The 13,681-nt window shown below is 31.1% G+C and overlaps 1 protein-coding gene across 1 annotated transcript in view; it reads right to left on the bottom strand.

Moving 5' to 3' along the window:
* Positions 1-13,681, bottom strand: part of LOC123698709 (myb-like protein K) — a 66,387-nt gene that overhangs the window by 36,388 nt on the left and 16,318 nt on the right. Inside the window, exons 2-3 of the mRNA XM_045645461.1 lie at positions 7,741-7,770; positions 7,349-7,451 (exon numbers count right to left, since the gene is read on the bottom strand). Of these exons, the coding sequence (XP_045501417.1) occupies positions 7,349-7,451; positions 7,741-7,770 (133 nt within the window). The remainder of the gene's footprint in view (positions 1-7,348; positions 7,452-7,740; positions 7,771-13,681) is intronic.

The raw sequence follows: 13,681 nt of genomic DNA, 5'->3' as shown, positions 1-13,681 counted from the left end.
GCAATATAACAATGGAAGTGATTCCATAGCTTTTGTAGATCGGATTAAATTCACCTTGACATCTTTATAAAGTAGAAAACATTTATCTAACAGTAATGACAGAGTTTTGTAATTATACTTCGTAACATACACATAAACAATAATACATTTAATATTAGCATACAATGTTAGTCGATCAGATTTGTATAATGATTTCTAAACAAATGGATTACCTAACAAAACACAACGATACAAAGCAGACAACCACAAATTACTGTTAATTTACAGAATTCAGATATCTAACAGACCCTTAATAACTTGATCGTAAGCTTAATCTAATAGATCTGGCGATCCGTCTAGGCCGGAAAAGTACCGCGTAATTACATTTAAATGAGCGCTGTCTCAGTATACTGAACATTTTCGTAGACATTCCGAAAGCTAAAACAATCAATCTTATTTTACCCGTATCGCCGTCAACACGAAATCTAAATAAGATTGAATCAAAATGATGAATAGAATTTACAATTTAATTAGAAAGTCAAAAAATCTCGGGACGACACATTTCGCGTGAATGGCCAACAAAATGTTGAATATATTGGGGTATCGTAAACCCACACGATCTCGGGAGGGCCTTCTCGAATCGCATAACATACGATACTGATATTGGGAACCATTTAGTGTATTGAACCACGGCAACGCTCTGTACACTGTGTTACCAATTGAATGTACCGAGCGCCGTTGTAAATGATTCGTGAAAGTATATTTAGGTACTACGAGTAGGCGTGTATAAACGTGTTAATGTGGAAAATATTTTTACGACTTGTATTGAATGCTTTCAGATCTCTTGAACATCATATAAATGCTTGTGCTCTACGCCTCTTATTTTTATTTGAACTTAGAAAATATTGTGGTCCTTTTTATGTGACGTGAAAGAGACGGCAAGACGTATTTCGTTTGTCTCTATCCTTGTCTTTATTACGATCTACGTAATAAAGACAAGGATAGAGACAAGCAATAACAATATTAAATATCCACCCAATGTAGCCATAACGTTTTATCTCTATAGTTTTTAAATAAATGCACATAGTAAACCATTCTTATCAGCAACTTTCGTGAGATCGATGTGTTATCAACGGAGGTTCGGCAACATGGCTAACATTGTGAAATGCGCTAGCATACACGCTGTGCAGACAATTTTTATTAACAATCTGATGTCAACAGATAAAATATGAATCCATGCGTTGCACACACGTGCACAGATAAATAATCATGAATTAAACATATTCCTTGTCATGTCAAATATGAATTTGTATACGTTAAAATATAGCTCTACAATTTATGCTTGTAGACCAAAACAAGTTGCAGTAAGTAAAATAAGTTAGTTTAAAAACTTTTATGGGAATGTGTTATTTTGATTGTTATTTCTAGGAGATTATTCTCCTCAAGTAAAGAGTTGTTAAATACATAATTCCTGTAATGTTGTTAAATCAAATTAATCATTTCTTTACTGTAACCAATACAATTAATCCACCTCAATATTGGCGGAGCTACGCTAAAATATACCCTTATAAATACCGGCATTCACCAAAAAGCGCGCAGCTAATACTCAAGCTGGTTGAAGCCAATCAAACTCAGTAACATTCGTATAAATCAAGTTAATGGAGCTACGCCGTACATTGACAAACACACCACATGTACATACACATACATAGTCGTTACATTAGCTAGCATCTGTTATCTTTCCCTTATAAGGGACGGAAGAGAAATACGATCGCTTTTTGTCATTTTTGTAAGCGGTCTTCGAAGTTAATCGACACCAAATGGGTCATGCTCCCATTGGAGTAATAGTTCTATAGTATGCTATCACGTTGGATGGTGTATAAAAAAATGTTTTATGATACAGTGAAAGAATGATTTTGCGGTTTACACACAAAATATACAATAATATGTTTACTTATGCGTCTGTCTCTACGTTTACATTGCCGTATAAAATAATTTCACTCACTTTATTGTAAAAGATATTCACAAATCCAATTCGAATATTAAATTGCTCCAGCCATTTTTTCCAGCCACGGCTTCGATTTCAATGTCGTTACTCGTTTCTTATTGAACTTTCCTCATAGGAAATTTTATAGGGAAAACGTTAAATAATTCGAGCTTGTTGGCAAAGACGGATTTATTGGGGTCTGTGCCAGCACGACCGTAGTAAATCTTTTAAACAGTAGGCGAATAGCAACAGACACGTGATAGACAAATACTACGCCATTCAATTTTGGTTACGAGCCGCAGAAAAGAAACAAATCTTCGAGATACTGAACAAACTGGATTGGTTCGCTTTTCTGTGTCAATTTTCACTGGTTTCCATTTATCACTTTACGTAACATTTACATTTCATTCATAAATATTCTATTCATAAGTATGAAGATGCGTCTTATAAAGTAGAGGTACTACCTTGAATTTTAAAATATATTAAGTATTAATAACTACTTGCACTCTTTCACTTGTTATACTATGTTTATTTATTTCATGAAAGATTAAATAAGGAAATAAGTTATAATAACATCCTAATTTCGACGTTTCATAAAATTCACAAGTGGTTCTTATAATGAAAATAATATAAAACGCAAGCGAAATTTTCCCCATTTTCATTTCCGCACTGTCAAACATAGGTATTCAACCTCCAAGTTAGAAAGGGTAGCGTATAAACCCAACCAAATAGCTGCTTCTACCGTTTAATAAAAACTCAGTTTTTGGTTCATCAGAATAAATAATACAATGGGTATTTATATTAATTCATATTTTTTAAATCATCGAGAAAAAATAAAACTACAGCACTATCGTTTGTAACGTCGGTAGTAAGAAGTAACAACTAATACGCAAACAATTCTAGATCCTTACAACATATACAACCAATCCTCTCTATTCTTTTTCGTGTAATAACGCAAAACGCAGCTAACTAGCAGATAGTTAAAACCGATTCCATACATATATTCCATACATAGCCTATAGACAGGCTAAGACTATACATTCAGCGCGACTACCTCGGCTCCCTAATTGCAGCTATTCAGTGTGGAACAAAAAGGCTTGGTACGTCATTATAACATTAATGGCCCACATTTCTATATGAATCGTCAGAGAAAATTTGCAATGGAAATTTTTCATCTGAAGTTGCACTTGATTGTAATTTTCAACAGCGGTAAAACTTAATTACAATGTTGAACACTTTATTTGATTTTAGTCGTGTTATATTTGTATTTTTATGTAGGTATAGATGTACTTAAGATTATTTGCTACCTTAATATTAAATTACTTGAAGTACTTTAAGTACTTAAAGCATTTCAAAGGGATTTTTTTGTGTTTAGAAAAAAATACCTAAAATGGTTATAAATAAAAACCTTTTTACATATCTAATGAAAATCGAAAATTGATACAACGCGCACAACGTAACTATAAAATAAAAACTTAGACCACAGCAGGCACAAAATGCAATAGAATTCTCATAAAAGAAAGTAATCTTGTCTAAACTCTCTTTCAAATGCGGATTAGTATTCCATTCAGTGCAATAGAATATTCTTTTTATAGTAAAAGAGCTAAGGATTCTTTTATTACTCATACAATCGTTGACCTTTGTTACAAAGAGTAGGCTTGATTCTATTTGTATGTTTTCACACCCACGTGCTTACAAATACATGTATTAATGCAAAAACTACGTACTTCGCTTTCCCTTGATAACTCATTTCCCGCCGATATGATATTTAATAGAAGGTGAAGCAATTAACTGATTATTGCTACGTTATTACGTGGCAACTAAACTCTCAAGTATTGTTACATGGAACATTCTAGTAATTTGTTGTGTATTAAAGTTGTTCGCGTCTAAAGTTTGTAAAGCAATTAATTTGGAAACCATATATTCAACAATTTTACACATCTGATACAATAATAAAATGTGATTAGAGTAATAATAACAGTATCCTAAAGCTGTTTACACAAAGGTTATTTTTATTTGATTAAAAAAAACTTATAAATATGTTGTTAGTTAATTATCCAATTGATCAAATTATTTTCTGAAAAACTTAGGAGAATAATTATTGCACTCACAATTTTCTGAACTCTAATAGAAATATGCTAATGATATGTTAAATAAATGTTAATAATTTAACAAATAAAGCTGCCTAGAAATGTACACCTCTACGTTCTCTATTAAACGTAATTATGCGCTTAATGTCTTATGATACTCTATATTTAAAAAAAGCCATATTTATTATACCCCGTTTCATGTGTATCTAATGCAGTAGGTACAGCTCTTTGAGTCAGTATTACAATTTCATTCATCAAATAATATTATTCAATCAAATTCAATAGAACACTCATCGTGTTCCGCTAACACACATTTTATTATATTTTCCCATTTACAACTTGTTAAGATTTCCATAACAAAAGTTCGCATGACAAGCTATTTGGCCCTTCACTGCATGTAATTGATATTTGATAACCTGAACGATTTTATATTAAGAAAGACATTTATCATCTTTATGAACCTAATTTGTTCCCAGTGCACAGTCTGCTCGCTCATGATATAAATTGAAAATAAAAATGAAAGATTTACAATTAACTAGCTTCGTTCCTTTTAATTAAAAGTTAAGTTAAGTAAAATAAAGAACTAAAACTAAGGGATATTAACGAAAGGTGATACTGATTAATAATTTTAAAATTGGCGAATATTTTGAAATGTTCCCTTAGATATCTCAGTATTATAAATATTCCCTTAGATATCTCAGTATTATAATCTGATATCCTTTATATTGCACGTCTCATAAGCAAAGCGTTGAGGTGGGTACTACTGTCACTTCGCGCAAAACATCTGATTTTTCAAACTTAAAATGTCTTTATGTATCATACATTGCACTTGTAAGATAATACATACACACACATATTAAGAAAAAACACTATTTTTAACATTCATGATATTTTTGATGTCATTTTTGTTATTTAAACTAGTTAAAAAACAGTTTAAAAAAGTTCTGTCTTGGACGTCCGTGTGTCTGTATGTGCGGAGGATTTTCTTGTTAACACGATAGCGACCGAAATACTTTACTAATCGAGTCTTTTTTTTTCTCTTACGCTTGAGTATGCTCAGGAATAGAACCCTTTCATTTTTCAGGGTCTGATTCGATGTGGTTTAATTGTTATTAAATAAACAAAAAAAAAATATCGACTGTTCTCCATAATTTTAGTATATATCTATATATATATTATTTATTTTATTTTTTTTTTTTTTATATTTATAGTGTACTCAAAATACACCATTATAAACTCGATTCTTTATACTATAAGCCAAGGTTTAAAAAAATAAGTTGGTAGTCAGTCCCTTAAACCTACGCAGTTTCACATCTAGGTGGGGCCACAAGAAAAATAGCTCAATTATTACGGTACCGCTTTCTTTACTTTTCTAACTGTTTTATTTTATTTCTTTTTTATATTTATATTGTACTCTTTATAAATAATCAATTTTATTGTAAAGGATGAGATTATGAGGCGTGCACTTTTGGATTTTCCAAACTATTTTTAATATTTTAGTGCATACGAAACGATTTGCATGATTTCACTTTAAAACTTGGCTATGCCATTAAAAACTTAATAACACATCATTCTAAACCACGCATGCGCCTCGCCTCTCGCGTATAATTACAAAAGTAATGATGACAAAAATGTCTCTATATGAAAGCAGACTAATTGACCTGATACCAGGAAAGGTACATGGAGTGTTCTTGTGCTGTATGGAAGCTATTCTTTTCAAAAAGACAGGGAATGAATAGCTTGTTCAGAGCCACTTGTTGTTTTCAAGCAAAACTGCACGAACTATCGCACGTGTATTAAAATTCATAGAATTTATAATGTACGTTGCTTTTATAATATAAAACTAACTTATACATTATATAAATGCTAGAGCTATATTCACGAAGTTGCTGTTAAAGTTGTTTTTATACGAGAGAACAAAATAAATGGTCGAGATAACAATTCAAACTATTTCATTACTAATAAATTATCCTAATATAATAACAGTTTTCAGCACACTAACACTGTCAATGTTACGTGAGAATTCCCTTGTGGCTGTATCGAACCATTTACAGGTACTATTGAATTAACGGACTGATTCAGATACAAGTAAATAATAAAACAAGAAACTATATTATTATGTCCCTTTGAAATGAAGAAGAAATCTTAAATTTTCGATATAAGAATTAATTACCGTTAAGGTGTATGTTTACTATACCTACCAATTTTAAAACGAATAGTAGGAAATATGAATGAGAGATTATAACAGAAAATTCAAAACAAAAGCACTATAACGTTAGAATATATGTAACAAAAAAACAACATGTGGCACTCGGGGACTGCCGCGTAAAGCTATTGCATGCTATGCCTTCAAGCCACACCTCCGCCCGTCGGAGTGGTGGCGTGAGGTTTTTTCGTTAAGCTATGTAATAGCTTAAAATCTTCACATATAGCCGAGTGGATAGTATTTTGGAAGCAGGTTGTGTAAAGGAATCTAAAAAGCCCTAATAATACCTATACGTGATTCAGATAACGCAAATGAAAAAAAATATCCTACCTTTCTATTTATAACTAAAAGAATAATTGGCTATTATTATTTTTCTTTTGCTACTCATTCTTAAGGATCATTTATTAACTCAGACAAAGTAAATTAACTTTCAGGGCACGCAATCGCCTTCCACCAAAAATATTTATCACAGCGCTACTCCATTCATCTTGTTCTAATCTCAGACCATGAGACATCCCAAGAAAAATCATATTGGAAATATGAAAGCAAACAGTAATCTTACGAAAGGGCGTGTCAACTCTGTCTAACATCACTTCGACTTATTCTGCGAGAAACCCACGTATTTCAACGTCTAAAAAGTAAGTAGATTTAAAACATAATTAGCTTCCACAAAAAATTGTCCTAATAAATAATAAATTATGAATAAAAGCTATTTTAGGGATGATTGAGATGGTTTTCTTAATTGCCGCTTTGGGTTATCTTTATAGGGATTTCTTCAAAACCCATATTTCAGAACGCAAAACATTTACTCCAGTTATGCCTTTGTTATTTTCCTTTCACTCGATATAAAGTCCATTTCTCTAGTAAATTATCCGCAATCAAACAAAACGCTACGATTTAATGTAATCTCCTGCTACAAAATGTTTATTTCAATCTTAAGTTTCGCTATAAAATGAGTCTCAATTTCAGATGTCAAGGCCAAGCTTATTTCCCCATCTACATTTAAAAGAGTATTCCACAGTTGTATAAATAAAGTGCAAAATGTCGTGCACTTGCGCCTATATGAAAAACAATAGAAACACTCACAAAAGGAAGTCTTGCTCCCAGCATGGAGTTGGACCCTTCACTGTCACCGTCGTCGACTTGACATTCTGCAGCTTGAGTGTCACGTATGTGTTGAACTGTGTAGCTACAAACAAAAAAACACCTTATTATAAACGTCGAAAGCTTTAAATTACCGAGCTTATGCTCTTGGGATGATGCATGTTTAAGAGCTAGTTTATTTGTTACTTCTTTACGACGGACATTCTTTTGAAGCAAAGATCTTTTTTAGGTTAAAGAGACAGCAAGATTCTTGGATTTCAAACCTTACATTTTACAAGGACATAAACTCTATTTATAAAGAGCCACACGTCTTAATTATTTATTAAGGTCAATCAATAGCAGATAATTATTATGGGAGAGTGACAATTATTTACCTTGAATACCAACATAGCGCGCCTTTTTTACTGAAACAAAGAGAAAAACAATTTTAATAGAGCAATAGAAATAAGACAAAGCATTAAATAAAAACATATAATAGATACTACTTTAACTTTCGTCTAGTCTTTTAATATCGTAAATTGGAATTTTCAAAACTTTGACTGCAACTGCAACCTGCTTATTCTTTCTAACAATTTATTTTCTTATTTAAAACTTTATAAGAAATACGTGCAATCTTCTTTTTTTACACATCTATTAAAACTGACTTCAAAGTGTTTTATAAATATAGAATTTTATTTTTTACTCGAAAAGTAATTTATTTCTAGCTTTCCGCCCGCAGCTACTCTCGTGTACACTTAGAGAAATCGTATTAGCCCTTGCCTATAAAATATATATTCCATGTCCTATTGTACCTCCTAGTTATGTTTTGAGACAAAGAAAAGGTTTATCAATTCCTATGACTCTATGTTTATCTTTCTCGAAATCAAATGCTTAAAAATAATGCAGAAAGTGACGTATATTTTTCAATGTAACCATTTTTGATTACATACTCAACGACCAAATACTATGATATAATAAACTATAATAAGAATTTTATAGCAAAAATACTAGAAAAGCATAAAGTTTATATAAAATGTCACTCAAGAATTATTTATGAATGGAATATGAGCATTCAGAGCAACCCATTGTACCTGTTTAAAATACAGTAACTGCGTTTTATATGAAGTGGTTCAAATAGTGAATAATAACGACCCATATTTTTGTAAACATCACGAAACACTGCCATTAATTACTCTAAATTTAGTCACTAAAATTTATTCTGTCATTGAGAGTCACAGGGCTTGAATATTTTTGTTATTTTGTTATGAAAGTACTTGCGTATAATTTTTTCGTTCGTTATTATCTGGCTCTTGATCTCTATGTTTATGTAAATGGATAATTATGTTTTAACTAGAGGTTTAAATGTATTATAATTATATTATATACTAATTCTATATAAATAAATTTGTGAGATTTAACTAATTATTTTAATTTTTTTATGAAACAGACTGTACATTATATTTAAAGAACACTTAAAAAGTAGATATAGTAAGAAAATAGTATTTAAGTAGACATAACAATTGTTTAAGATTTTTTTTAAGAAATACCTAACTAATTCATATTGTATAATAATACTATTTTAATTTCTAACATCCAACGTTTCTTGCATATTAAAATAGCCAACGAATATAAATAACACAGAATTTATGAATGTTTTTTTTAACTCAAAACCAGCCCAAAATGTGGGTATTTAATTGCGTGTCACACGTAATATACTAGAATAGCCCGTTAAGATCGATCCATTCAAATTTCAACACTAGCATGTTCAATTTTAAAGTATTTTAAAGAATACTTCGATATATAATACCATAACTACACGTTAGTATACATAGCTCAAATTCTAAGTAATAATATTTTTTTGTAGATAATATAATCTTTATAATGGATATAGTCAAACTTTAAATGGCAAACAAATGACACTAAATTGCATGATCCTTTTCTTTATGTTATGCTCTTCAGCAAACGCAAACGCAATATACTGAGAAAACAAATTGTCAAAATGAATGGAAAACGTATATTGTGTGTTATATCACATAAACAACAAAGGAGACGCGATCGCTAGAGTGGTATGTAAATGCGGCCGGCACAAAGCAAGCTGTATAAATAAAAATTGGCGAAATATTTATACTGAGAGGTACCAACACTGGGTATCATAAAACAACGACAAAGCTATTATGCTAAAAGTCCGCTTTGAGAACGTGTTTTTGTCCCTGTATCTAGAGACTCGGCTTATGAAGATGAAAGCGTAAGTTTCAAATGTTTAACGTCTAAGAAAAGCTTAAAATCTATACTAATATTATAAAGCTGAAGAGTTTGTTTGATTGAACGCGCTAATCTCAAGAACTACTGGTCCGATTTGAAAAATTCTTTCGGTGTTGGATAGCCCATTTATCGAGGCAGGCAGGCTATATATCATCACGCTAAGACCAACAGAAGCGTAGCCACGGGGGTGAATCCGCGAAACGCAGCTAGTAGGTAACAAACTACTTACTAGTTTTTGGATATTTTGTTATGGAAACTAGTAGAAAATTTTAATTAACGAAACATTTTCAAATGGAATTAGGTCGGGTTCAACTACCACGGTACAGTTTTAGTTTTTTAGTGGAGTTGCACTGCTCTTAATGTATATGGGCGTTTTGAATTTTACTTCCACTGCATTCCCAAACACTGTGACGTTATTCAAGGTAGAGTCAGATGTAGAGAAAACATGCGCTGAGTCGTGTAAGTGAAACTTTTTGGCTATACCGAAAATATACAAATTCATTGTGTTTGAGTTTTTTAGACATAAAATATTGATAAGTTTTTGCCTGTATTTCTTAAAATAATACATAAAATATTGATAATTTTTTTGCCTGTATTAGGACAACAATTTACGTCGAAAGCTTTCAAACTTTTAAGCGTGTTCTATATATTTTAGTCATATTTAATTGAATTGAGAGATTAGGAAAAGTCAAATCTATATGATACTTTAATATCTTAAATCTACATAAATACATATTTTCTTAAAAGGATTTCATTTCATGAAACATCTTTATATAAACAAAAGGCTTATCATCTATGTACAAACTTTAACAACATATCTACACATAATAATTTATTATGCATCGTGGTGAACCAAACATTTATGAGAAGGTACCTACCTATTGCATATTATATGTGAGGCTATTGAATAAGTCAAACCGTAATAAAAAATATTAATTTGAAAAAAAATTGGTAGGTACTATTTGACAATACTCAATATTTACAAAAGTTTTTATCGAAAAGAAATTCTTATAACAACTGTTTCGTAATTTGTAATTGCATAAAATCATTGCGAAATGTTATTTTACGGAAGAAACTTCTTTGAAAACAAAAAAAAACGATATAACATCAAAACCAATAAACGAAAGTTCCAGAAAAGTTTGAGAATTTCGAGCAACCTTTTCTTTGTGTTGCGGACACGAGTTTCGTAGCTGTGATATCGCAAGAGATGGCAGATGGCGGGAAATACTTAATAAAATTATATATTTTAAAACATAAAAAACAGAATAAATTAAAAATTAATTTGCTTAACGAATTTCACAAACGTGGTCACGTGCTTCGACAATGTGCGCAAGGCTAAAAAATGTTAAAATAAATATGCTTGTTTGCAGTTTATATGTTAGATTACTTAATTATCGTATCAAATTCATATAATTAATAGTAATAAATCAAACCACTTTCTATGTGCGCGTATTCATAGCGATTGTGACGTGCAGATCGAGCGTTGTGAATTAACGAGACGATTATTTACAATATTTGATTATACTACTAACTACGCTCATTGATATAACTGACTAGTTTATAATTACCAAAAGTCATGAAGCATAGCAGTACGTTTTTTTTATTGCGTTTTAATAGTCCAACAACCTTCCCTTTTATGCGTAAAAAAGGAAACAATAAGTAGGCATCGCGTTGAAACTAGCTTTGAAATATTTATCAAACTAATTAGTTGACACGGATTTTATCGTTTCCATTCAAGTTTAAAGCTACTAACACAAACTAAACTCTATTAAATTTGAATTGGTTGTTAATAGAAACAGAAATAGCCGTTCTAAGAAAAATCCATACGATAAATGTTAGTTTGATAGGAGTCGAACTGTAAATTTTGTATTAAGCTAGCTCCTATTAATGGCAGTCGGACACGCGACGATTCGTACCGAACTTTAGACTTTGTGGAATTGGGTCAACGATCTTTATTTGCCGGTACAACAAACCGAATCATAGCCGTGATGTTTGTTATGAATTTTTAATCATGACATTGTGTGCTATACTAATACGTACTACGTATCAGATTATGTTACCTATTTTGTAATACGATACGAATACAGTTTGAGAAATATTTATTGTGATCCTAAATGGTAAGTATATAAATATTAAATAATATATAATTAGTGCAGTAACATGCAAAATCTAATTAATGAACGAATAATACCTACCTACGTTGAAAATTTGCATTAAACATTCCCGCTTCCTGCAAGACGTATTGTGAAATAATCACACTATAATACTATACTAAACGTATACACATATTCTAAGAATATTGCTAAAAACGTTTTTCCACATAAATGAAGCACAATAGCAAAGGTAGGGCATAAAATTTCCATAATCATACATAATTTTTAAAATCACCCCAGAATGCCCTCGTTTATTAAAAGTACAATGCTTAATTATTATAATCGCTTGAGTTATGACCACCATACAGTTCCTTTGCCCTACAAAACGTCTTAAGAATGTTTAATAGCATGGATAAAAACAAGATTACCAGTAAGGTTTCAATAAAACGTATTAAACGTATTATCCCATCGGCATACGCATTATGTTCATATTTGTCAACATTATCGTATACGAAAAATATGAGTTGACATGTCGAACAAAAACACAGAACAAAAACCATAGGGTTCTGTATATAAAACTTCGGTGAGACAAAAAAGAGGGGTTCAGTAAGATCCAGAGTAAAAACAACTGATGATCAGTATCATAATGTAATTTTTTTAGATAATGCCCATAAATACTTTAAATCAAAATTAATTTAACCGTAGATTTTTCATACTACAGTAATGAGTACTACAAAATACTACTTCAAGCTTTCACTCTGCATACCATCCCTATTACCCATATCACTGCTAATATTCCTTATATTCTACAACGACAAACCTAAAGGCTCAAAGGCATACAAACTAAGCCCTTAACGTTACTATAGACTCCCAATTCGTATCTTATTTCATTGTATGGAACATTACACCAATACACAGTGCATATATTTAAACTAATCCCAACTCAAAGAGAAAGCAAATGAACGATACTCGGCTCCTCGGTAATTAACCTGAAAAGCGCAATGATAATAATAAATACTGATTAAGTTTTGCTCGGCTGAAAAGCTCGGTCGGAAATTGAGTACGGAAAAAGCATAAAATATTCAGAGCATATTTTTAAATTACTTCATTCTCGTGTGGATTACTAATACGTTTGTTAAATTTCTACTCACTATGTATTTCATTACAATGTTTGTATTAAGGGGTTAATATTAGGAGTGGATAAAAAAACATTGATTTTACTTCGTTAGCAGTTATGGATGTTCGTGAGAAGTCTATTTCAATGAGAGAGACTGCGGATTCAGATCGCGCATTTTTTTTTTTTAATTTTGTTGTATGTGTTGTGTTGTGATCAAAGTATCCCTCTATTGTAATATAACAGAAACATACGTAATTATCCACATTATTCTATTCCCATTAATATTATGGAGAGCTTGGAAATACACATAATATTATTTTAATTGTCCGTAAAAACATAGTATCAATTAAAATTACCTTATGTCGTATAAAAATTCAGCAAATTTTACAGTAAAATTACAGAAGAGAAGAACATTTCCAACGAAAATCGTGTATAGTTGGCATTAGTTTTTCTTAACTCAGTTTAAGAGTACTCGAAAGAACCCTTTCTAAATATAAGTCCACTATAGACTCTGCACAAAGGTTATTGATTTTGAGATAAATATACACTTTTGAGCGCACTATGTCGGTGTTTGAACTAAAAGACGGACTTGTTATTAATTCACAATTCTAATATTTGCTGCTCTGTAACTTGAATCTTGTTATCCAAATGGTAAATGGTATTAATATAGATGACCCGTGACGCATTGACTTTATGCGTGAATGCGTCACGGGGCAATAATGTTTAACCATTTGCTAATGGTAGTAAAGTTTATAAGTATTTTTGTAAACAAATGCGAAAGCTATCGTTATATTGAGCAAGTAAGTTTATCAAGTACCACAAGGCGCTACAACAAACAATAACATTTTATGTATATGAATTATT

Source organism: Colias croceus, chromosome 16 (genome assembly GCF_905220415.1).
Source record: "Colias croceus chromosome 16, ilColCroc2.1".
Classification (NCBI taxonomy): Eukaryota; Metazoa; Arthropoda; class Insecta; order Lepidoptera; family Pieridae; genus Colias; species Colias croceus.
The sequence above is the reverse complement of the archived record's forward strand: the minus strand, read 5'-3'. Positions and strand labels throughout refer to the sequence as shown.